General features: G+C 36.5%; 1 protein-coding gene across 11 annotated transcripts in view; it reads right to left on the bottom strand.

Moving 5' to 3' along the window:
• The window catches only part of BANP (BTG3 associated nuclear protein), a 157,502-nt gene that overhangs the window by 88,944 nt on the left and 42,050 nt on the right, over positions 1–26,508 (bottom strand). For 10 of the 11 annotated variants that reach the window (XR_012675439.1, XR_012675436.1, XR_012675437.1 and 7 more), the window contains one exon: positions 17,294–17,533. The exons of the other annotated variant lie outside the window; for it this stretch is intronic. Coding sequence is in view for 6 of the 10 variants with exons in the window: in XM_075161571.1 (XP_075017672.1) it covers positions 17,294–17,533 (240 nt within the window). In the remaining 4 variants the exon portion in view is untranslated. The remainder of the gene's footprint in view (positions 1–17,293; positions 17,534–26,508) is intronic. 11 annotated transcript variants of the gene reach the window in all.

Genomic DNA, 26,508 nt, shown 5'->3' with positions numbered 1-26,508 from the left:
CATGCTTGATGCTGCCTAAAGGAATACAATGACATTATGAAAAACGCCAAAGCTATACAGTGACGTGATTTCAAAAACTACTCACAAAATTAAGTAATCATACATATGCACAGTTATGTATTTAAAAATATCAGCAGTCTATGAAATTTTCTAATCTATACTTCTATCCATGGAAACTGCACTATTCCATTCAAGCTGTGCAACGCTGACCAACAGAAGGATCTAGCACTCCGAAGCCAAAACTGGATAAAGCTTTATTTCTCACTGATAGTGCCCTACAACATGTATAAGTCTGATAAGTAGGAAGCCATATAAAACTCCCTATCAAAAAAACCCCTCTTTTAAAGCTCAGTTCAAAATTCATCAGAATCCAATATAAATGCAATACAAAATCAGAATCTTCTGAAAATGTTACTACTAGCATTAAGTCATTTAAAGAGCCACATTATGCACTTTCCAGCATTTGGTGCTAAGTTGCCAAACTGTTATATAAACACGTTGACTCGTGAGTTGAACTGAGTATTTTGAAACACAGCTCATGCAGATTGAGTCCTGCTGCCAACTGAAACCAGGTTCATTATCATGTGCAACCTCTGCACCCGAAGGGGAAGCCTAGTTATGCAAGAAACAGAGGGAGCAAAAAGACTATTTCAGGTATGACAAGAAATACTTCTCTCAACATCTGGACAAATGGCTTTAAAACTGGGAAGGAAACGTGTTGTGCATTGTCAGCTGTTTCAAGGGCCTCCTCATATTGCTACATACTTTTACCATTTCATTGTAAGCTTCAGAGTGGTTTATATTTTGCTTAAAGCATCAACAGTTGAGAGCATTTGACTGTATTTAAGAGAAATTTATAATCCTCATGGCTGCAGAAAAAAACGCTTGAAAAAGTAAACCCAAAGGTTCAAAACCCGTGAATTAAAACAGAACTATCTAAACATTCAACATTCTCTAAAACTTCAGTACTCTTAAACTTTCCAGATTTAGATGTGCAATACTGCAGTTAAAAAACAATCCAAAGCTGTAATATATGCTTTTACTCAACATGACTATGCTTGAAGGATCTCTTTAAGATTCTTATTTTCCTTTTGGTATCAGTTGCTTTCCATACCCTGCAAAGTAAAATAATCTTTTTAACCTACTGGGTTTTCTATCTTACTCTCAGATAGGATCCTGATCCCGTGAAGTACTTGCTTAAGCTCTTGTATAGTTCTACAAACAGGATATGGTCTGCTCCTGTAAGACAAATTATTTGAAGCCTACAGCCACAAAATTCCAGGTTTGCACAAACTAAGAGCTTTGTACTTTTCCTGTATATTACAAACAAGCCCACAGTCCTCAGAAACTGAAATGTGCAGGTTACTGACCTAAGTCAAGTGGAGTACTGTATCTCTTAAGTCATCATCATTTTTTAAACACATTTGTTTTCCGATGCTCTAAATAACTTTTTTATAGATCTGTTCAAAAAGTAATTTGAAATAAAGTAGAGAACATACAGGAGGAAAACACTGCCATCAAAAAGCTAATTCAAAAGCGCTTTAAAGCCCCCAAGATTTTCCACTGACAAGTGACAGCAAGCACGTTACTTAGAGATTGCTTTACAACCCCTACATTATGTCTCCAAAAAGGGGGTGGGAGTAGGAAAGGAGGAAAATCAACTGAAATTATCATCTGCTGCTGTGCAACAGTTTCCTTTCCATAGGTGTCAGCAAAAGGAAAGCACATTCTGTATTGTAAACACTAAGACCACATTTCTTAGTGTAATCTATTACTAATATGCACTACACAGAGAAACGGGTTTATAAATGTTTGCAGTAATGTCCAATAAAAATAGCTGTGCTTTAACTCTTTATGCGACTTCGGCTGTCAGTATGTACAAAAGTACTTGCGTAGTCCTACCTAAAACATAGTCATATGCTCTGTGGTTATTTTGAAAAAATACCCATATTTTATTCATAAATGCATTTTAATGACTTTCACGTTGTATGCTGCCCTGTTTAGAGAAGTGACTGAATCAACTGTAGGTCAGAGAAAACTTGCATAGAAAAGCTATGGAAAAGTCTAGCTAGGAATTTTAACTATTACAGTGTAATCCATGGGATATTCCAGGATGTCACTTAATGCAGAGAGAAATCAAAAGCAATATAAATTATTTGGGACAAGATAGTCTCAGGTGCAGGGAGCTGTTTATACCAGGAGACCCAAGCCGTGCAGGACAAGAGCTTGAGAAAGATAATGAGGGCCAGCGCTGTGACATAAAATGTCCCAGCAATTGCTCTATTGAGGGAAGACAGGAAAAGATCTTCTACTTACTGATCACAAAAGCTATCATTTAATCAATGTGATAAGGAATGTCCATGAAATACTGGATAGAGAGACCACTACCTTCATGGAGAGAACATGACTAGAGAGGAAAGCATGGAAAATGAGTAACAAGCTAAACAGGGTAGAGTCAGAGAAGAAGATTTAGGCTAGAAATATCTAAGACATCAGGCACAGATTTTTCAAGGCCAGGCATGCTTATTTCTTTTCCCTTATTCACGAAATTCCTACTTAGCTGTTACAGTGGTCGAATGTGTAAAACCAGTATAGACGAAAACGCCTGGTGTTTGCACAGATTTTTACCATAACTGCGTACTCAGTCACAGTAACTGCATGTGCAAATTAGGCATGAAAAATTAGCCCTTAAGTACAAAGATAGTTGATATAAAGGTTAAATGAATTTCAGATGTATAAATTTATCCAGTTGGTATTACAATCTAAAATGTTATTCTACGAACAGGTCTTTAGCAACCACATTTCATAACAGTCTGCCGATGACTGAAGAAAAATCTAATGCTAACGACAGTGGAGTATTTTTTAAGCAGATAAAAAGTTCTCCATAACATTAGAAATATGTTACCTCTCTACCTGTAGTAGAGAGATACATCCCAAAAACATGTGCAAACAATATTAGAAAAATGAAGCGTGCTGACTTTCTGTTCTCTATCCATAAATGATCACACGCAGGAGAGCTTTCAGCTGTCTCATTCTGAGTATGTCAAATACCAAAAGAAGTTAGAAAGGCAGCACGAAAGCAAGATACTGCAAATGAGACATTTAACTCAGGGAAGTCCATATTAGAAAAGACAGAAATACTTCAGTGAGAAGGGATTTGACTTTTTCGGGACATTTGCTAGTCAAAAGCAGCATGAAGCATTGTAATTTGTAAGCAGCACAGTATCTATGAGCCACATAACAACCCTGCGAAAAAACATATAAAAAAAATACATTCAGCAATATAATTCAGCGCTTTGGCAAAAACACAACAGTATTTTGGAAGACAGATGCACTTATACAAGAAGAGTGAAGTAAAGGATTTAGATCATCTAAGGATGGCTGACTGTGTTTTTAGCGATCTTTTTATTTAGGACAATGGATGGTTGCTGGTAACATTCAAAACAAAGGATGTGCTTGTTTTTAAACATTAAGGGTCTGAAGTTTGCTTTCTTTGGGAACGTCACTTCCTAAACAAAGCTTTCTATGAAAACACACCAGAGACTTAAAATAGTTCAGTTATTTAACAAATTGGAAGAGCTTGAGTGATTTCTATAGACCAGATACATACTAGCAGCAGCTTGGGAGACAAAAAGATCTGCACAAAGAATTGACAGAGACGGGTTATTCTGAAATGCACAAAGAGGAAAACACTTTTGTTTGCCAGCAGGAACCAACGTTCAAATCTTATCAAGCAAAAGCCTAGGGAGGAAGGCGTGCGTGCATCAGGAAAATTAAAGTCAGCTTTAAGAGCCAACAGGTGCATCATACTAAGTTTTGCCTTCCACATCCTAGATTAGAAACACAGCATATTTTTGCCAAAGTTCCTATAAAACTAAAAAGAAGACTGACACAACAAGTTCTAGAAAGCTTCTTGTGCACCGCAAAATAAATCTTTCTGTGGTTCCAAGAAAAAAAGCTTGGAAATGCAGTGAAAATGGTCTGGTACAAACACAAAGATCATCAGCAATGATGTCTGAAATGATTATATACTCCCAAACTTTTGGGGCATCTACTTTACATAATAGGGGGAGAAAGGGTTGATTTTTTTGAAAACAGGGCTGATGAAAAAAAAAAACAAAACCACAAAAACAATGTTCCTGAGAAAGTAATCTACTTTCTTAAAGGTCAGAAGCCAGTCAGCAGACGAAACAATCCACATAAAAATATTAAATTGTAAAGAAATTTAATTAAGAACAAATTGAGGAGGAAGAGAAGACATTTGCAATATCAAAACCAGACATGAACTATTCCATCTTGACACCGCATTCAAAATCAGCCTCCTAAAAAACAAACTTCATGTCAATAGCTTGCATTGGGATATTGCTAGGTTGTGCTGCTTCCCATTCTCCACGAATACCAGATTTCTTCAGAAAATTAAAAGGTAAATCATTATTTTCATGGACTTGGCAGAGTTCCCTTTGCTGCTGTTTACACTGAGATGGCACAGACTTTCCCTCTGTTATTGTTACATTTTGAAAGATTAGGGAAAGCATTAACCCCAGAGAATCTAACAGACACATGTATAAAATAAAGACATATTTACATTAAATGTGTAATCCAAACAGATTTGGTTAACTGTTCCTTCCATTTCCAAATTCAACATAATTTTTAAAGTCCAGAGAAAAAGAAACAGCATGTCATATACAAAATTCAAATTATTAAACTGACGAACAGAATCTTTTTTTAATTGACAAGAATATGATGCATATTATGAAAAACAAGGGCTTCAGATTCTGCCTGCACAGAATCAGGAAGAGGGGCGATTATTTGGGGGTTTGGCTAACAAAATGCATTTTTTCACATAAGGGTCATACATTTGGAGTTCTTTTTATTAAATGAATAGTGTATGACAACAAAATCTGCTGTACTAAATATTGGAACAGTGGAGGAAAAAATTAAGCACCTCTGAAGTTACTTCTTGCGCCTTCAGGCTTCAATTCTTCAAACGTAATTATGGTCATGCATTGACCATATTGAAACAATTTTAAGGGGAGTAATTGTTTACTCGTTTGACAGCTGGGGAGGTGGGGGGGTATGATCTCCACAGCTGGGAGGCAGTTTCCCTCTCCAAAACTCAGAAGTGTTTAGGGTTGGGCAAAGGGATGCAGGAGGGGAGGGCAACATCGTCCTCATTCAAGGAAAACTCGCCCCGTTACAGTTGGTGGGATGGCAGAACCTTGGCAGCTTCTCCAGCGTCACATGCTTGTGAACGTCAGTCATGTCACCGGATAATCGCTTTCCGAAACATTGTTCTCATCCACAGGCTAAACAACATCCAAAAAGAGATGGGGGGAGTTGTTAAAAACATGGAGAGAGGGAGGAGAGAAGGAAAATTCAGCTACCAAGCAATTGCTCTCTTTTCCGTTTTATTTCTACAGTTCCTTTTTTTAACTATTACATTCACACAGCTATAAATTTATAGACTACTAGAGACTAGAGTGTGCACACTTTATAGTGCAAACTATATTCAGGGGGTACTTAGGAACAGCCCCAAATACAACTGAAATCCTATTCTACTACACATACCTAAAGAAGGATTTACTAAAGCTGTGTCAGTAACCAGAATATTTTAAACAAATATTAAAATCAAACACTATAAAATGCTCACAAAATCTGAACTTTTTCAGGAAATTTTCAATTGTCAGCTTTTACAGAAAAGAAATGCCCTGTTCTCCTAGGTACAGAAGATATGGTTAAAGAGGATTTCTGCAAATAAGATTCCATAGAAAATGGATTATTTTATTGTACTCTTCAACTAAGTTATGATAATATATAAACCTCAAAATTCCATGTTAATCAAATCCCTTTCCACTTGGACAACAGGAATTCTATACTAGAGATCACGAGGAGTCTTCTCTTAGCTAACTTTATGACAAAACACATAATTACTGATTTTACAACTGCTTTACAACAAATACCTAGAAATTGTTTACCCACAGTAGGAAAATCAAATGTCAGAAGGATATTCATAAATACCACTAAGAACACAATTGAAAAAGCCAGGCACATTCGAGGAAACGCTCCAGATGTGAAAAACATCAGTGAAGTCAGTCGTCTTAAGTGTGAGCATGTGATTAGACAATTTAGGGAATGAGGACTAACTTTAGGGACACCAAAAAATGCTTTTTCCAGGAGTGTATTGCTCATATTGCATAATTCTCCTGGCCTCCAGATGCCGTCATGATGTAGGTGTTAGATAAATACACACATCAGCACATTAAGGAACCAAACTCTAAACATTGTATTTTCATACCTTTTACAAGATAACTGGAATAGAAGTGAGACTGTGGACAAATTTGTGCAGACTGAACGGACATCAGCCTATCAGCGTCCCATTCCTATTCCCCAAAATCCCAGTAACACAGGTCTTACAATTACCAAGACACCATCTGCCCCAAACTATGACTACTATAAAATTCCCCAAGTTCAAGAACAGGATGGGTTGAGGTAACATCCTATCACTCATTGCTTCCCTTTTCGAATGAAAATTTTCTTTCTAATATATATGAAAGCAGCATGTTTTAGCTATTTCAAGAAAACCAACAATTTAAAACAATGTTTTCTCATCTCAGCTCCTAAAACAAAGCCAAGTTCAAATTAACTATCTGTCTGGTAAGAATACTTTCTGGGATCAAAAGGGTGCATTTTGATGTACCAGCATCAAAGAAAGCCAGAAGAAGTGTTAAACTACAGTCAGCAACTATTTATAAAACGCTAATCACACTGTTTAGACAATCTGCTGATTACAATTCTATGCAAATAGAACACTAAACCATTTGGAAGAACAGGCAAGAAAGTTTTCCTCAATAATGTCAGATTATTCTATTACGTTGAGGAAACATTGCAGAAATGAACTTGTTTTAAAGATCTTCCAAACAGCGTAAAAAGTGTTTGCACATACAGGCTTGTGTCTTAATAACAGATTAAAGTGAAAATGAATTATTCACTGCTTCAATCATTACAACTTTCTCTGTCAATCTGAAGCTGCAACCCGATGATTTGGTGGATGCAGATGGCTGTAACCACATTTATTTTTTGCATTTGTCTCAAGGATACCAGATCAAAGGCCTACTGCAAGAGAACATTCACCTTTTACAAGTGATTGCTAGAAGTCTTTCTGCTTCGGGTAAAATATGTGGTCTCCAACATCCAGATAGTTTTTTGTTTGTTTGTTTATTGGTTGTTTGGTTTTTTTAAAAAAAAGTTATGAGAAAGCAGTACAACCCAAAACGCATGACATTTCTCTTTCTCTGTTCTTGCTCTCTGTGAAACACAGATAGAACGTCTTGTAATTTAAGAGATTTAAACCATTTTGAAACCAAATGTTACATGAGAAAACTAAGCACCTTCTTGATGCGTATGTGCAGATCCGACTCAGATTTCATTCTGGCAATGTACTGTTCCTCAAAAGAAATAATAACTAGCTTTGAATTATCAGCATATTTAACATCTAATTTTATTTTATTAAAAGTTAATTTTTCATAATATTTCATTAATATTTATTAATATTCATTTAGAATATTTGCCTGAATATTTCATTTTTAGCAAATCACAGAACCAGAAGAAACATGAAATGAAAAATTATTTTAAATGTCCTTGTTCTACCAATTAAAATGTGCGTCTACAGGACCCTACCAGAAGTTTCAAAAACAAAAATAAAACTAATTAGCATCTAGAATCTCTCAGTTCCACCAATGTATCCTCTTCCAAAACAGATGAGATCCTGCACTCAAGACACCGTTACCACCTTTCTGGAAAACCAGCTAGTCTATTTTTATCTATTTTATCAAGAGCAGAACCTGTTTGATTTTGACTCCTCAAGAGACAGCCCTAAGCATGCAAATAATGCCATCTAGTGGAGCATCAAATTTACCATTCCGGCAAGAAATGACAGCATTTTATGTTGCTCAAACTCTGACTCCCTTGCAGCACGTGCCAAGTGCTACAAAAGGTTAGCAGAACTGCAGAACCAGAGATAGGCTGTGAAATGGAAGTGAGCGAATTAATCACTACAGGAATAGAGTATTTTTGATGTTCCTGGTTGCACACTTTGATTGAAGTGAGTTCCACGCGGCATGTTACAGTAGTGGCCGTAAGGCATTCCCGTAGGGACCTTTGGATCACTTTTCTCTGATGGTGACAGAATATCAACAGCTGCATAAATGTAACTGTTTAATAACCAGAGTATAATTATCAAAAACATGAAGTGTCTAACTCATTAAATAAATCAATCAACCCCACAAGAAAATAATTCTAGACCAAATTAGAAGTTTTATAATCTGAAAATAGGAAAGTCTTCGTGTCATCTACTACAGACTTGCCTCAGTTCACAAGTTACATGAGAGGTACTCCACTACGATGATACTGGACAAATGACATACATTTGCTCTTATTTGTTTCCCCATTTTTAAAAGAAACGCATTGCTTGCTCTAAAAACATGTTGCAAAAATCCAAAAAGATACAGCAAATAAAACAAGATACCTTGAAAAAAGATCTATGTCTCATTTCCTCCCAAAATATATATATTCATGCAACATTTGGGTCTCGGTATGAAAGCAAAATTGCATACTTCATATAGCTATAGCTGTACAGCTAAAAATTGCAGTGGCAGCGTTCCATACAGACTACACAAGCATTTTCATCCGAAATGGCTTTTCATGAAGATTAGGACCTAAAGACTCCAACGCTTGTTTGACTTACTCGGCCACTAACAATCTCCTTCCAAATAAAATACCTAATGCACTCATGCTAACTATTACCTTCTTTTGCATAATAAAAATGCACTTATGGGATACCACGCTTTTAAGTCTTGAGTTAAATTTACCTTTTAGTTTAGCACATTCAAAATGTCAGAGCATTCATTTATGATGACAGTCAGCAAGCAAAGACTCTTGCTATTTCTTTTACTCACTGGGAGAAACAATCCCACAAGGTTTATCAGACGTCATTCTGTTTTGGAATGGAACATACCTAAGTATATGATGTGTTTATGGCCAAAGGATCAACTTACTGTTTGAAATCAAAGTCTGATGCTCAAAACAAATGGAATCACCTAAATTGAAGCAATAACTCTTGATCGAAATAAATGCTTCTGATTTTAAGGAGCCGCTGCCAATAACCACACATCAGGTCATTTTTGATAGCTACAATCTTACAGAGAAGTTGATTAAACAGCTGTTTGTCTTTTACACAGCAGCACAATGCGATCGGACAGAACCAGCAGCAGAACAGATGGAAAAAGGAGGGTTGTTGCTTTAACCACCCCCTTCCCGAGACGTCCCGTTACATAAGCCCTCACCACAGTGCCTCGGGAGCCCATCTGGATGGCAAACGCCACCACACGTGCCGCCAAGAAAAACTCACTTATGAATCAACAACGAAAATTTCTCCCCTTCCGAAGGAGCTTGTGGGTTTGGAAAGGACTGGCACGACAGAAACCTGAACGCTGCGGGAATTTATTTACATTTTACTTGCAGTCAGCTTGAGGCATCTCCTCACTTCACTTTTTAACCCTTGTGAAATGGAGAAAAGAAAGTTCAAAGCCAGGAAAGGAAAAGCTATGCAACTTTCTGGAATTCCGTTTACGAGATTTTTATGAAATCACAGCTCTCCTCGCATGCAGCAATGCGTTTTCCAGATGAATGTACATTATTTTTGCGCTGATCAGTCTGTGTTTGGTGGCTGAGCTGCTTTTCCTCTCAAAATGTCAGGGATCAAATACTTTCTTAGACTCTTCATGTCTTCTAAAACCACACTGTAAAAGTTCAATTTTGTCATTTATAGGCCTTTGATAGTAAAGAAAATATTTCTTCTCTGGTGTCCATTGAAAGTTCATTAGGATGTTTTGTTTATGCAGGAACTGAGCCTGAGTGATACTGGGTAACCACCAGCCTCCTCTACAGATGGCGAGAGTAAAGCACGCTCCGCACCCTTCTGAATTAGGCCCTAAAGGAACACCATCGCTGCACACTGTAGTAACTACCCTGCAGACAGTCATAACACTGGAGAAGTTCCACATATGGAGGAATCAGCCCAAAGAAAACAGTGATTAGTACAACAGTGATACAAAGAGTCCTCTGTTTCACTTCTAACTTCATAGCTCAGATGGATCTTTAGTACGGATAAAGACGATCCTTGGACATCAACACATTGATTATAAATGGTCCAATACTTCTTGCTGACATCAGGGTTTGGGCCTTGTTAATACATGAATATGTAATGACTTCTGAAATCCACGCAAGACTCCCTTGATTTTCATTAGAAAAAAGTTCGTTCAAATAAGTTATCATATCTGGAGCAGTAACTTTTCCAATGAGCACATCTTTCTTACAAATTACACAACTTGCCCCTTTTTTCGTTATACACTCCTGAAGCAACATTTAAAGTCACTGAGAAAACTGCTTTTATGCTCACAGACTTATCTGAATGTTTTTAGCTGCCTCTCAAGAAGTGAGGACCAGCGCACTTCAGCACGTACTTTAAGTAAGTCTGGCCAAAGCGGAAAAGTATTGACAGGATGGAACAACTATGCATCGGCTGGAAAGAGATGGTCCAAGTGACCTAATGCATTAGTTTTCTTCTTTCTACAGAGCCTATGAACTCACAAGTGCTTGACAGCCATCATGCACAATCAAGTTACATGCAATCACAGTTGCGACTGGTGGGCTAAGCAGCTGCTTACATTCAGGAATGGAAAATCAAATTCATCGCTTGTATAATGCAAGAACAGGAGAAGTGTGAGAAGGAGAGAAAAAACACACTGCCAACAATTTATTTTATTTCTCAAAATTGCTGCCTTTATTTCAGTTTATTAAACAGTAACTGGCCAGGAAAGTAATTGAAATAAACATAAGTGCCCAGGAAAGAAGAAAACAACAGCCAGCATTAAATTACAGTGCTTACATAAAGTCAGTAAGCAAGTGCCAGCATTGATGCCATTTATGAGAACTGCGGCGCTGAGATAAACTCAATGGGTTCTCATATTATCTTCTTGCCTAGCCTCAAAAGAGGTTATCACTTCCCTCCATGTGGCAGCATTTAATTGATTCACAAAGAAGCAGCTATTTGGAACTGAAGCCAGACTTTTGCAGCTCTGAGGAAGACAACATGTTTGAAAAAAGCAGCACTGCTGCATCACAAGGCCTTTCCCAAGGGTGCTGTACAAAAAAAATTAATGCATTTTGGATATAAGAAAAGCACAACAGAAATGCTTTCTTTCACTTCCATTTAAAGATGTGCTAACTCTCAGACTTTGCTTCTCACTCTCTTGAGTACGAGACAGTTCAACACCTCTGCAAACTCTCCCTCCTCTCTTCCCAAGTTCTGCCCTTAACAACAGTCACCACTCTTACGGACTTCAGAATGAACTGCAATGCAGCTTTTCTGAAATTGTCAGATGGAGATGGTCCACTTGGTAAGATTCAGAGTAGAAGTTCTGAATAGCGCACAGCTCAGGAGAACCTGCTTCAACTCCCCCGTCTGCCACAGGCATGATGCTGCAGAATTGGGCAAATTCTTGTCTGCTTCTGCCCAGTCCTTAAAACTGTAAAATGAAGTTTGTCCTACCTCTAAGCCATGACCTGGCCGTTGAGGAGAAATGGAGGATAACATCTGATAACACTGCAGTCCTCAAAGGAACAGGCTGAAGTGAATTTTTATTTCCAAAGAGCTACAGTCCATGGTATTTATTACTAAGAGAAGAAAATGTTGGCAAAAAGTATTTCCAGGGACCACAAGATTAGCTCATCCATGCAGATACAAACCACACAACTTCTTTTCAGACTACTATAGCTTGGAAGATTAGTTAATGCCCTATATAATGAAGAAACAGAGGCATGGGGTAAACAGAAAACATCAGAGATCCTCAACAAATTACTAGCTTGAGCACTGCCACTAACCCGTTCCTCTTCCCCCCAAACCTCCAGAGTATCCAGGGCATGACTGATTCTTGAGTTAGCTGGTCTGTCAGGGGGGATGGATTGAAATGACAATTAGCAATGTAGTCGCAACAATTCAAGTTACAGAAATTCATCAATTTCTAATGCTGATGAAATATTAAAGAGATAGGACAAAATACCAATTTGAAAAAGTTTGAATTTTTCTTGAAGTTCTCCAACAGTCTCCTGATGGAATCCAAGCTCTAAATGCATGTCTACAATTGCTGATAACCAAGACTTGTAGCGATCTCTGTTGCACCTAGGTGTAACACTGTTTTAAACCGTTGCGTATATACTATACACTCTGACAGATAGTGATTAGTATGATATTCAGAAATGAGATGCACGAAGCCCAGAATTATAAACAGGAAATGAAAGGAAGACAGAGAGAGAGTAGGAAAAAAAAAGTATACAAAGATTAGGAAGGAAAAAAAGGAGATAAAAGGAAAAATGGGTATAGTTTTTAAAAATACAGCAATAAAAAAGGCTTTTTGGAAGTGGGAAAATGAAAAAACAGAAAATACTACGTACATTCTGTATTTATAGTGTACACTTTCAGTAACTGTAATGTTTATTTATATAAAACATTCTATATAATAGCAACAGTCTGCAGTATCTCATAAAACAGATCCACTGGTGAGAAACAGTTTGTCTATGAGAAGCAACTTACTACCCTTCCTCCAGTATTTAAAGGCATGATAATGCTTAAGAAAGACAGAACAGAAGTGTGGTATATTTTTTGTTTATCCTGCATTGCTATTAAGATCAAAATCTTCATTAAAAGCAAATGAGAAGCTGAAACAGTAGTGACTTACTGCAATCCGCAGATTTTACATGACACAAGTTACAAGTTGCTTAAACTGGCCCAACCTGCACTATGTTTGGGTTATGTGCATAAATATATATATACACATACACTGATCTAACTGACATATATTACACAATCAAGCAGGAGTCAAATGTGTTTCCTATTAGACAAACGTGGGTGGTCTGCTTCTCAAGCAGTATTGTGTCAAAGAATTTTGTAAAGCAGTATAGTGCTTAATTCTATTTGAACAGGCCTCTGAAGAGGACATAGCTATGCTTCATTCTTCTATCGAAGTGTATGAACATCTCTTTCAACTAGTACAATAGAAAGGTCGTCCCATCTTTACTGGAAGCAATATTAAGACACAATAGAAACACCAAGCTTTGATTACCAATTTCTTTCTATTCTTTTAACTGCATTTTAAAAAGTAAAGTTATGTGCCATTTGAAACAGAATATACATCATTTACCATATAGTTAAAAATCAGACTTTATCGTAAGGTATTTTCAGATAACACTTTTTTCTTATGTTATTTAAATGACAGGGTTGTATTCTGGATGAAATAAACGTTAACTCATGAATGGAAATCAGCAAAAATCCACTATACGAAGTAGTCTTGAAAGCAGATGGGAAAATTCAACAGAATAGTGCTAAGCTGACTACAACACTACTCATACATCTTTCACCACAGTACCCTCCCTTCTGTGGGTACTGGGTTTTTTTGGTTGTTTTGATTGTTGTTTAAAAACAAAACAAAACAAAACAAATATGTCCCTAATGTGAGAGTTATTTCAATATGCATAAATAGTTCCCTGAGCAACACATGACTGTATGGAGCCAAGAGGATTTCTGGTGTCCAATAATACAACTGAACTAAGGGCACAGGTTCCCTTTAAAGCAATTAGTGAATTGTATCTCCTTCCTTCACCCAAACACTTGTTCTGCATTTAATTTGTAGGTACGGATCTTCTATCTTCTTGTCATAATTGGCCAAAACTGACAAATATGTTAAAAAATGATTGGTGAGAGTCTGCAAAAACACATGTGCAGATGCAAGAGGCTTTCACAGAAATGACACACTAAAAAGTTATACACACAGGAAATAACTAATGTTATTTTGGTTTCATTTAATTACTTAAGATTATTTTAAAGAATAAAAACTATTGATAGCTTTTCTTTTATGAACTTCAGAAATCCCCTCTCAATTTTTTTCTAAGACAACATGCAAAATCATCCTTTGTTTTATAAAGTTTCTTATAAATGCAAAATTCCGAATTTGGAAATCTGGTTTTTCAAACTCATTTGTGGAGATTGCTGTAAAAACTCAAGAGAGACCTGTATTTTCTATTACACAAAGAAAATTGCAACTGCCAATGTTCTTATATCGTATTTCACCAGAAAATGCCTACATTTTTAGTAGGGCTGAAGTAATGAGCTACTTAATGACATATAGTGTGTTTAAGTCATTTTGATTTCTTGCCCAAAAACTCTCTTCAATACCACTGCCACGCCACAAGCAAATTTATACCACAAGTGAAAATTTATACTTCCAAAGATAAACTTCCATCTCTCTTGCGGTAAACCTTATGCAGAGTATCAAGAATTTTTAATAAACATACATCTCTTCATGTTCTATAGTTTCTGCATATTATACAAAATATTTTTTCTATTGAATACAGATTTGGTTGGTGTTTTCCGTTTCTTCTAGAAAAAGGAAGGAATATCTTTCCACTGACAAACTTTAAGAAACTTGAAACAAAAGCAAAAATAAAATCCTTTATATTGGCTTGAGCTTTTCTAACTATGATTGGCAAATGCGAGGCTGGTGACAGATTTTTCATTTAAGTTTACAATAATGCATCAAAGTATTACTGCTCAGAGCAGAAGCAAACCACATTGTTAGGACAACCACCTAATTTAGTTCCCATGCTGGCACTGCACTCAGTTTTTGGTAGTTTTTATGGAACAACACTTCACCAGTAAAAAACAGATGGTCTGTGGACTGGTAAAGCAAAGTGGATATGGCACGGCAAGGCTCTTCCCAGTACCTCTCTGACAAATATTAGGGATGAAATCGTGGCACAGCTGAACTCAACAGGAGTTCTGCCACTGAAGTGAACATGGCCAGAATGTCATCCTCGAAAGTTATGAGTCATCCATATGCTCACTCACAGCAAATTCATAAACAGGCTACTGAACTACAATTTGCTGCTTCGTCAAGTTTACATGCATTTTCCTCACTTGTTGCCACAGGATTCCTTGTCATTGCTGACAGCAATTCTCAATAACCATTAACATTTAGGTACCCAAAAAAGTAAACTCTGGTCAGATTCATGCGGGGTGTGTTTTTTCCAGAAGGCATACACAATCCCTAGTTTGTCATGGACTGGTTCCCAAAAGAAAGCAAAACACTAGTCAACGTGAAGAAGAAATAAAGATACGTTTCGAATACCTGGATCCCAAACCTTCCAAACCACGCTTATGACATCAAAGACACAGACAGTGGTTTTTGTGCCCATCATTCAGAATGCTGCTGCTTATGATCTACTGCTGTAATATTTCTGCCATTGCAGACCTTTTCCAACTACAGGGATCACTTCTATAATCCAATTTCTTCATGGTCAGAAAGCCTCATATAAATGACATAATCCCTAGCTTGAGCATTCAGTCACATGAGCACATTCCTTCCCCCATGCTCACATTTTCAAAAACCTGCTCTTTCTACATAAATAGTTATAAACTCACTCGTTTGATTTGAGCTCACAGATTTAAGCGATGGGGAAAAGGGCTTGCTTTAACATTGGAGCAAGATTCATTTCTTCATGTTTCCAGAAACTACTGTGAACAAAAATCTAAGTTTTAAAAACATAATGGAACAAGGTCATTTACATTGATGAGATCAATAGATAAGAAGGTTTTGGAGATTAAAATTACTTTGAATCATAATCTCCCTTGAAAATAGATATTTAATATATTTGCAGTAGAAGCCTGAAGTCTTCATTTCAGGTACGTAACGAGACAAAAATTGGCCTAATGCAGCAAACTGAATGGGTTAGTTTTGCCTATCAATTTCCCCGAGACAGCCAGCAAATTACTAGAAACAAAGGCAGGTCAATAGGACTGTATTTCCTCAGCTCAGTTCAGTGTAAAGAAAGCACAGCAGTTTCATCATCAAATATTCCTCACATTTTCTCCCATGTAACTATCAAACACATTGCCCTAACAGAAGCATAAAAACAAAACATCAAATTCTTCAAACACCATTCAAAATAAGCTCTCTCTGGCTACGTTCTTAAGCTTTAATTGGCATTTCAAATTTGCAATTGCATACAAAACACTCTAGTCTAACAATTGCATACAAAACACTCTAGTCTAACAAATTATTCCCACTCTACTAATCCATTGGTGACCTACATTAAGATGTGATTATAAAGAATCTTTTAACAGTGAGATCTACTGGTATATTAAAATCTAGTTCAATTAGTAAAGTTGATCATTTTTAGACTCTCTCTTAATTCCACACTAACATTTAAATGTGTTTCCTGTTTACATGCATAGCAAAGGTATCACACAAGAGCTGTAACACTTGTGTCAGATGCTTGCCTATTTGAGAGGCCTCCACCTACCTCCTTTACTGGAAAATATTTACACCATAGCACGTGGAACAGACTTGGCTGTCCTCAATGTATTCACCGAGTAATCTTCTACTAGAAGTCACCATATCGGAGCAAGATGCATATGTCCAGATTCTTCTTCACTCAAAACTAGTGGCTATGCCTACTATATTCTGTATGTCCTTGCTCTATACGAACAGGATGCATATGTCCAGATTCTTCTTTTCACTTAAAATGAGTGACTATATTCTATATGCAAAGCACATTTGATTCCTTTTAAATTGACAAAAATTGCATCTTCAATATAAGTAATATCTGTTCATTACTGCATAATAGCTTTAATAACCAAAAGACTCATGCACACTGGAGCAGCCAGAAGTACATCAGCATCATATGCATTCCTGTTATGAATCCACAGACTTTATGATACTTAATCTCTCCTTTAGTCAAGATTGCAAATTTTTTCCATCTCGGTGTCAGCAAATCTTTTGAAATAATACACATAAATGGGAAGTAAAAAATTAGATTCAAGACCATACTGTTTTGAACACTTGAACAATATTTAAATTTGTGTAATTTGTTTTATTAGTTGTTCCGTTATCTGAGAAAGTAGTATTTTCTGATATTAACTACACTTGGTGCGCTCACAGCTGGTAGTTGCAAAGAAATCTGAATTCAGATTTCAAGATTGAGGAATTTCTGGTGAACACCCACAACAAACTAAATTAAACCAGCCTATTAGGATTCCTTCATAAACAAAAGCTAACAAAACATGTGTCTGGCAACAATAATACATACCCCCTTCTTACAAAACGTAGTTTAACTGCAAGTAGGAGACAGCTTCTGCCTTATCTACACAGTATAAATTCAAAAGTTTCAGTATTATACTCACAGCGAATTCCGTAAATCATGAGAGGATCAAGTTGCTTCTTCCCATGTTTCCCCTGGCCCGAAAGGTTGGAGATGGCCTGAATTTCCCGATGGAAGAGATAATCAAGCAATGTCAGTGCCATCTTCTCGGCTGTGCGGCAGTTCGTGCTGATGTGCAGCATGTCAGCAGGGGTGATGGGGCAACGGACCCGCATCTCAGGATTATTTTCATCTCCAAGCCATGTCCCATTGGGGTAATCCTCTAAAAACAGAGATTGTGGAAATTCTAATTTTGGCACAGAATGAAACAGTTAGGTTCAAGTTACAGTCAATGTTTCTTAAGTTATCATCAGCTCTTCCAGTTTTCTTTGTAGTCTCCATAAACTTTTTTAAAATTTAGCATGACTAATAGGCTCACAAGATTTGCTACAGATAAAAAGTTATTCTCAAATCCACACCAATGGTGACCAAAAGTTATTGCCATTAATGTTCTGGCCTACACAAGGAACTGGTGCGATTAGTCCAGATGTCTAACTTGCTCTCAGATATCTTTTTAAAGTATCTCATACTAGAGGCCAACAGCTGAAAGAGCACACTATAGTCACAGTGTTCTCATTCATCAAGTTAGTCATCCCCTAAAAATGAAGATTACTGCAATCCCATAATATTCTTGAAGTACAGCTAATGTCAAGAAGCTAACAGCTTTAAACCACATTTTTCCCCAAAAGCATCAGATTAAAATGCATCTAAGCAAGATTATAAATTTAAGAAATATTAATCAATAGTGAGCAGTAACTTATTTAATCACTTTAAAAGAGTATTTCAAGCAATGACAATCGTTTGAAATGATGCTAGAGATCCCAACCAAAATTTTGATCTTCCTTCAAATTCAGTGGCCAGTAGTCTACATTATTTCCTAAACACACAGTTTACCACAGAGCAGGCCCAGCATAAAGAGAATGAATCAATAGCTAATCATCTGCCAAGTCCATCTTCCCTTCTATTCAAGTATAAGGTCATTAGCAGGAGAACTATACCTAACTTCTCTTGTGTATACACATACACATTTTATAGAGAAAGAAGTTTTTTGATTTCTGTCCCAGCCTCTCAGTTTGCTGGGAAAAAACTATTCATTTTAAGAGGAATACTAAGCCTTCATCGAAATTAATCTTTGCAGACAATGCCAAAAGTTAGTGGATTCAAGACTAACCAGAAAATAGAACAGAGCTCATAAGGATGACCAATCCCTACTGAAGTGGAGGATGCAACACAGGACCTAGGATGAGACTCTCATTCCAGATAAAAACAAAATTTCCAGTACAAATCTTGACTGCGTAGAACAACATTCCAGTACTATTTCAATGTTCACTGACACAGACCATTTGGATTTGATTTCTATGTTTGCTCAACTTTGTGGAGTAAAACAAAGCTTCCTGACTTAAGAGTCACTCAGTCCTTCCATACTAGAGCTTTACAGTATCTCGTTGTTTCACACACCTTCAGAATGGTAAAAATGTGAACAAGTCATTCAATTACATGATTTATCTTTCATTAAATGCCTTTAGAGTTTCACGGTATATACAAAGTCACCAATTCCTGGCTTCCATAACCCTTCTAGTCACAAAATAGGGTGACAGAGTTCAGACAGATGAGCATATCCTTTTCACATTGAACAGGACCCCTGAGCAAGCAGCATCTTTATTTCCAAGTACTGGCATAGGTTAAGCAGCCTGCATTTTACTAGACTACAAGCCAAAAGTATGCAATAAAATATAACATAAAAACAACTCAAACACTAAAAAACACTTTTCTAACATGACCTTTGGGTTGAGTCATACCACATGTCAGATGCAAGTTTATTGCAATGAATAATGACAGTATGAAGCAAACATTAGATTATGCAAGACTGATATATCATTATAAACATCAGATTATCAACTGTAATAATTTGTAAGGAAAAATATTTATTGCGGATGTATGTAGCAGCTAGTCCCTCAAACTTTTTTGTGTTGAAATCAGAACTTAATGCTCTGTTCTGAATATATTTTTATACGCTCACGATTTTCATATATATATATTTCATTTGTACCTTACTTTTTATCCTGAACTATGTAATAGGGCACACTAGCTGTTTTCTGCTCACAGTACCAGGTGCCATCTGAAAAAGAAGGTGGTTCAGATTAATTATGACTTGTTTTGAATGCCACTGTGTCTGGCTTCACCACAAGTCTGGTTAACATTATCAGGGAAAACAACAGTCTGTTCCTGAAGATAAATTGACTGTTTTATAAAAATTTGGGCAGGGCTGGCAAAGCAAAAACGTCTCTGGATAAATGTGTAAGTTTTTCAAAGACATTCTAGGAAGCCTGCGTAAATGATTCTACATCCTATCGAAATTTTACTTCCTTACCAGTTCACAGAATTACTATTAGATTTATAAGAGTTATTACTACTTACTGAACACCTTTCACCTGCAGTCTTGTTTCACAAATGCTATCAACCTATATGAACCAAAGATTTTTTCCAATTTGCAAAATAATCTTCTCTCTCTCTTTTTTTTTTTTTTTTTTTTTTTTACTGGCAGAGAGTCCAGAACATACTGTTTTTACCACATGCAACTGTTCTTTTATTGCTAACAGCCTGGAAAAAAGACACTATCTTGTTATTCTGACCTATGAACACAAGCCCCACATTAAATTATCTCTTGCATTTTCCTCCGGCTTTAAAAGCTTCAACAGAAAGGGTACTTGCATGACTAAAGTTAACCATGACTCTACTGTCTCACTGCAGCTACCTGAGGGCACAAAAGCTAACCTATTCCTTACCGTATATAAAAATAATTCCTACTGGCCTGCCAGCACATCTGGCACTTTGCATAGAGCAAATATGATGAGATTGGCACACAAAACACTGGTGAAAAGAGGAAGTATAGTGCCAGTTATGGGGGAGGCAGAACTGCTCTGAACAAGTGGTGTGGTATGGGAGAAGACAGACTGAATAAGGAAAAAAAGACTGGGAGTTTGATGGAAGTTCTCTCTGAACAATTAAGTACATACACTATTGATTAAAGCTGCATCACTTGAAGCTCCTAGCACTCAAACATCCTTTTATCCTTACTGAAATGGTTCTTTACGTGTATTATCAGGCATTATACATAATATCTGGATAGAATCTAGATAAGTCAGGTTATTTAGTACATACATTGCAATAGCCAGATACCGAGTCAGGACTCCACTAGGCACTGTACAACCATACACAGCTGCTTCTATTCCTTAAAGGCTACCAAAACACAAACACGTGAAGGGTTGGGGAAGAAGAATACAGTCAAAGAACACACTTTTCTTAAAAATAATGAAGCATAAATGCACACACTCATCTGTAGCTCAGTTAAGCACACACCTTTTTTGGTTTGCCCTGAAGTATTTTGCTTTCTTTAATTTTCCTAATGGCCTTGCTATATCTGAATGCATTTTAAGTGCTATGTGGAAAGGCACTTCCTTGAGTTTCTTTACACCAAATATTGTATCAGAGAAGTGGCTCTTGATCATTTCTACTTTCAGTGTTAAAAGTCCTGACATTTTTATCTGATTTCCTCTCTGTACTCAGAAGCTCATTTCAATGACAGACTAATTTCTAGCTCCTCTTCAATGTTTTTTTAAAGATCAGAAAATTTGCCTTTATCTCCATTCTACTGAATGCAGAACTAGTTTACTTTTCAATGCTGTTTTCAAATCTTTTTTTACTGTATTAAGTCCATTTCTTTTATCTCACAACACAGCTGACCATTCCTCCCTTTCGGCAGGCATGCGCAAGAAGACAAGAGGCGGCTGGGGCTGCTGCACAAACAAGCATTTCTATGGAAACAGGACAAGTGAGCTTTAAGGTTAGTATCAAGAAAACCTATGTCAAGAGAACAAAAACCAGACAAGAGTCACTGTGGCTTTCAGACTTGCTCTCGACAAGTGTACGTGTTTTCCCCGCCCGGGGAGATGACAGACACTTAACTGTTACTCACATCTTGCCATTGGGATACACTCCCCTAGTCTGACATGTGAGCATTAGCAGTAAGACTAGAAGCAAAGCTAGGCTCCGCTGTCTCGCTAGGTGCTGTCAATCACTCCTTTAAAACAAGGAAAAACAAAAGGAAACACCTGCCCGCATAAACACTTAGATTAGCATGTGCCATTATTCCAAGTAGTTGTGTTTATTTTATTAAGAAGGCTGTGTGCAAATCTGGCATTTGCAGCAGAGAAAAACAACTGGTAGCTGCAGTACAAAGGCAGAAAGATTAATTAACCTTAAAAAAAAAACAAACCACAAACCCAAATCCTAACCTACAAAAATAACCCCCCATTTCTAGAGAAACTCAATAATATTTTGGCTGATGTGTAGAAGATTCAACATCATCTTTTTAAATAAACTTCTGTCAATTAGCCCGAGTCCTTTGCTCCTGCAAGAGTTCACAGGATTCGTGATTAACTGACAGAGACTACAGAGCACTGACTTCATTAACTAATAATCATTAAATACAAGGAACAGAGTGACGATCAGGCTATAAGTTAACCCACAAATCTAGCAATGTGATTTAAAGCTTGTGCTAAAAGAAAGGTGAAAGAACTAGCTTTAAAGCTATGTTCATCAAAACCTCCTCTCACCACAAAAAGCAGTTAAGACGCTGGGAGTTCTGGCAAAAGGAAGCATACAACACACACACATCCACGAACATCAGAAACCCTGGACACAGAACTGGAGTTTTTCGCTTGACTCTTCTCATGGGAAAAAAGGTTTAATTTCCACGTAAATATAGAAGAAAGATAGCCAGAAGAACCTCACGCTCCAAGTATAATCTTCTGTACAGCACAAAGGATTTGGCTAACAGACACAGTTTCAGTTAACTTCTAAGCCCCAAAGGTTAGAGGACCGGTATACTACCCGAGATATTCTGACAATATATCCTGCACTCCCCTGCACTCGTGGTTTCTTCCGTTGTCTGACAGCATGAAAGAACATGTATGGGGATGCAGTACCAAAGCACACTTGTCTCAGCAAATACTATGGTGTGCATAGAGGTCTCAGCATAACATCAGTGAGATTACTTGTTTGTTAAAAATAAGGCCTCAGTTTTATTACACGGTTAAATCCATGAGAGAAAGAGGAAATTCACTTACTTTATGACTCATGGAAGGCCAGGGAATTTATTCAACAGAAGTAGAAAGTGAGGACTATGCGATCATCTGTAATTTAAAACGATCAGCTAAAAAAATTCCAGATAAAATTGTAAAATCCGTGGACTTAGAGAGCTTTTTAAACCCCTAGAAAACGTGTTTCATGTCAGAAAATCAGATTTCTAATTTAGATTTTGCCCACTTCCTTGTTTATTGCTTCTTTGTTGTATTTAACTTTACACAGTGGACCAGGCTCTTAATTCCAAACATCACTGTTTGGAATTAACCATTGTTAAGAAGGAACCGTTGTTCATTTGTTTGCTCCCAATAATCAAAAAAAATCAAAGCAATTAAATTTCTGTAGTTTTCGTTGGCTTTAACAAGTCACTGAAGCTCCTGAAGTCTCATCAGTGTCTTCACATCAGCAACATATAATATTGTTTTAAGGTACAAGAAGTTTGCTATTTAAAAGTTCATTCTCGCTGTCTGTATCTGGTCATACGGAGCTTGGCAGGAAAAGCAAAGTGCTGCAAATGATCATATAATATGCGAGATCTGATCTTACAGTGAACTGGAAAATCCCATGGACAGATAAGTCTGGGCCACGTATAAATAGCTGCTTGGATTCACATTTGGAAAGCAAATGCAGAGCACTGTTTAATACTGCTATTGTAAAATAACTGTTTCAGATGCCAAGTTGAAGAGACAATATGTGACTAAACAACTTTCTTTGGAAAAATATTATTCATCCTTTAATTAGCACACTATGTAGACCAGTTTTCCCTTATCTTCTTAAAAAATACGCATGTTTACATTTCTAATTCTATATTTTTTATAGTCTTAAAATGCAGTTAAAGGAATGCAGAGAAAGCAGATATGATACAAAACTATCATAGAATATGCCAAACATCATATGTCAGTATATCAAGTCTAAAGTTCACTGAACCAAATTCTAAATCAATGGATCTTGCCATTTTATTTGTATCACTTAAAAACAGCTTTCATGGAGCTCTGTTCAAGAGCATTTCACATACTTGGGAGATACTAAGGACAGTGTGTTTCTTTCTTAGTAATCTCAAAGTCTTGGCTTTAGCACAGACATTTCAAAAAAATATCTGCTTTTAAAGCAGCATAGTAATGCTGAATGAGACATTCTTATACCACAAAGATGAGAGGTCCTGCTTTTTTTTTCCTTCCATATTAAAGATAGGACAGTAACTCTACTGTGAAAGATTTAAAAGGATAACATAATGTGCATTAATGTTTTAGGAACAGATGCTCCTCTTGTTTGTACAGTAAGTCACAGATTAAATGTTTTAAATATTACCATATACTGAATACGTGGAAGAACAGTATTATTATAATATTCCTTACATCTTGAAGCCCCTTGTATCTCGAAAGCAATATCTAGTATTAAGCAAAATAATGCTCTCATCATATCTCCTAGAGAAGTGTGCAAGTATAATCATAATGCCTTTAGATAGCCTGTTCTTTAGTTGAACAGTAAGTATTCAACATTTGAGCTTTGTTGAGCTAAATTGAAGCAGCTGCTTAAATTAATATTTTTTCTGTATATAAGCTGCATTAAAAAAGCAAATTCTGTTTTTACCGATATTCTAATGTGAAATTTTGAAGAGCAAGTTCTTGTAAAGTTTTTCAAAATAAAATTCAACACCTTCAGAGGAAACACAAAACTGCCTGATCACAGCAAAACCAATTTACCAACAAAAATTAGTAAATATATTTGGATATTATCTATTCTTTGCTTTCTGCTGTTTGCATATGTTTCTTGGTAAAATAGTACTTAACAGTGTAAAATTCTGAAACTGCTATTTAGTGCAAGCTCAAGACTTATCAGAAAGAGTTCTTTATGAACTAAGTGTGATCTTTTATACATGAATTCCAAGCAGTTTACCCAATAAATGAGAAATCACAAGTAAGCAACAGCCACACTTCTTGACTGTTTCCTGTAAATCCAAGAGTGTAACACTCTTAAATCAGAATCAAGTGTTGCAGAAGGTACTATGTAAGTACAGAACAAATACAACGTCCTTACCCAGCAATTTTACAAACCAAGAATAAGGCAGGAGACAACAGGTGTACTACAGAAAGGCAGGCAGGTGACAACACATTGAGATGGCAGGCATCACCAAAAGCAAGAGTATCTTAAAGTATCTTAAAAGAAAGGTATCTTAAGTATTGCTAAGTTTTATGTAAACACCATGAGAAAAGACAATTTTATAAGCAAGTATTATGGACAGTGATGTACATATAGTTATGAGGATCTCCTCCCAAGGAAATGGAAGAAAGTATAAAAGTCTGAAAACATTACAAGCAAGGAAACCTGTCATCTATGGCTGAGGAAGTCAGAGCAACTCAAAAAGTGACTGGGAGATGGCAAAGGACAAGGTCTTCCTTCATAACGAGGGTGCCATGGAGTAGGGAAAGAGATGCAAGGAGAAGATGATGGTGTTAAAACGACGAGTTTGGAAAATCCTATTTTTAACAGCTTTCTGAATATAAGGCCAGAGAGGAGGCCTTACAGTAAATAACATGGGAGGTAACTGGAGCCTGGACAAAGGAGTATTATTTTCATCTCAGATGTTATCTATTAAGAACATAAAAGGCTCCTTTTAAGTGTTGATGGTCTGAAAATCTACTCACCATTCTTACCAGAACTTACTTGTTCATAGTTACTGCAACTTGCTTTTCTTTGTCTAACGCTGAAACTCTGCAGTTAAAAAGTTTAGATAAATATATTTGAGAATGTGAGAATATTTTTTAACAGATTTGTGGTGAGCATGAAAGTGCATACAGTTGCCAGGTTATAGCTTAGTCAATTGAAAACCAACCCGTGACAGGATTACAGCCACATACCGGTACTAGAGAACTCATTAAAGTCAGAAAACAATATAGGTACTTAATATCATAGGTTTAAAACTTCTGTAATTTAAAACTGGTATGGATCTAATGTTCTTCACAGTATTATTTTTTGCAGTGGAAGGCAAAATCCAAAAGAACGCAACAATGTTGGGATGATAGTTGTTGTGAACAGAGACTATACACGAGACCTTACCACGTAATCAACTAGTACCAATATCTTCAGAGATATGAAGGCCTAAAGAATCAATTCGCAAATGCTGTAGCATTTTACTTGGTGAAATCCAATTCAGAGCCTACAGACCTTTACAAACGTACAAGAATTCTGGAAAGCACAGAAAAATAGTCTCCTCAAAATAACTTAACAGTCTAAACTTTTCCTTCTATTACCACCCTGAAAGTGTAAAGAAGTACAGTATCTGAAAACTGAAGAGGAAAATAGAATAGTGCTATCACTTCATTTAGCATACAAACTCTCATGCAACTGTTAAAAAAAAAAAAATTCAGCATGTTTAGTACATAAAACTTAATGGCTCTCCCACTCCAAAACTCCAAAACAGATTAATGAAATCTCTTCCTATGCTATCTTTGCTTTGCATAATACAGTGAACCGTACAAAGTTGGAGTGTGCCCATGACATTTAAGTCACACAATTCTGTACAGCTTCAATACACCTCAGAGAAATATCAGCTCCATTCCAATCACAGCTGAACAGATGGATAAAAATCACTGCATTATAAACCACTTAACACACATAGCAACTAAATCCTCACAAATGGACAAACAAGTTTTTTGTAACAGTTTCTGAAGATCTACAGCAGTTCATTACAAAAATAACATGTACATAGACACAAGGCCCAAATGATGATGTTTTAAAAATGCTCTTCATTAATCAATTGCTCATCATTTTTAAGTCTAATTAAAAAGTTCAAGATTAAAAAAAGCACAACTTTGTTTAAACTGAGTGTATGCTGTACTCCAAAACTACAGTAGAAACACATTCATGTCAAAATTAACTGGACTTTTAAAAGAGCAAAAACACATCTATCAACTGGTGACATTTACTTTAAACACTTCTTAGTGATAAATGTTTGTTTCTTATTCCATTAAACAAGAAAGATGTGTAATCCATGCTGGGGGAAAAAAAATGAGGACAAAGAATAAGAAAAGTTCCCTATATTTTTAAACACAG

This window comes from Calonectris borealis, chromosome 12 (assembly GCF_964195595.1).
Source record: "Calonectris borealis chromosome 12, bCalBor7.hap1.2, whole genome shotgun sequence".
In the NCBI taxonomy this organism is placed as follows: Eukaryota; Metazoa; Chordata; class Aves; order Procellariiformes; family Procellariidae; genus Calonectris; species Calonectris borealis.
The sequence above is the reverse complement of the archived record's forward strand: the minus strand, read 5'-3'. Positions and strand labels throughout refer to the sequence as shown.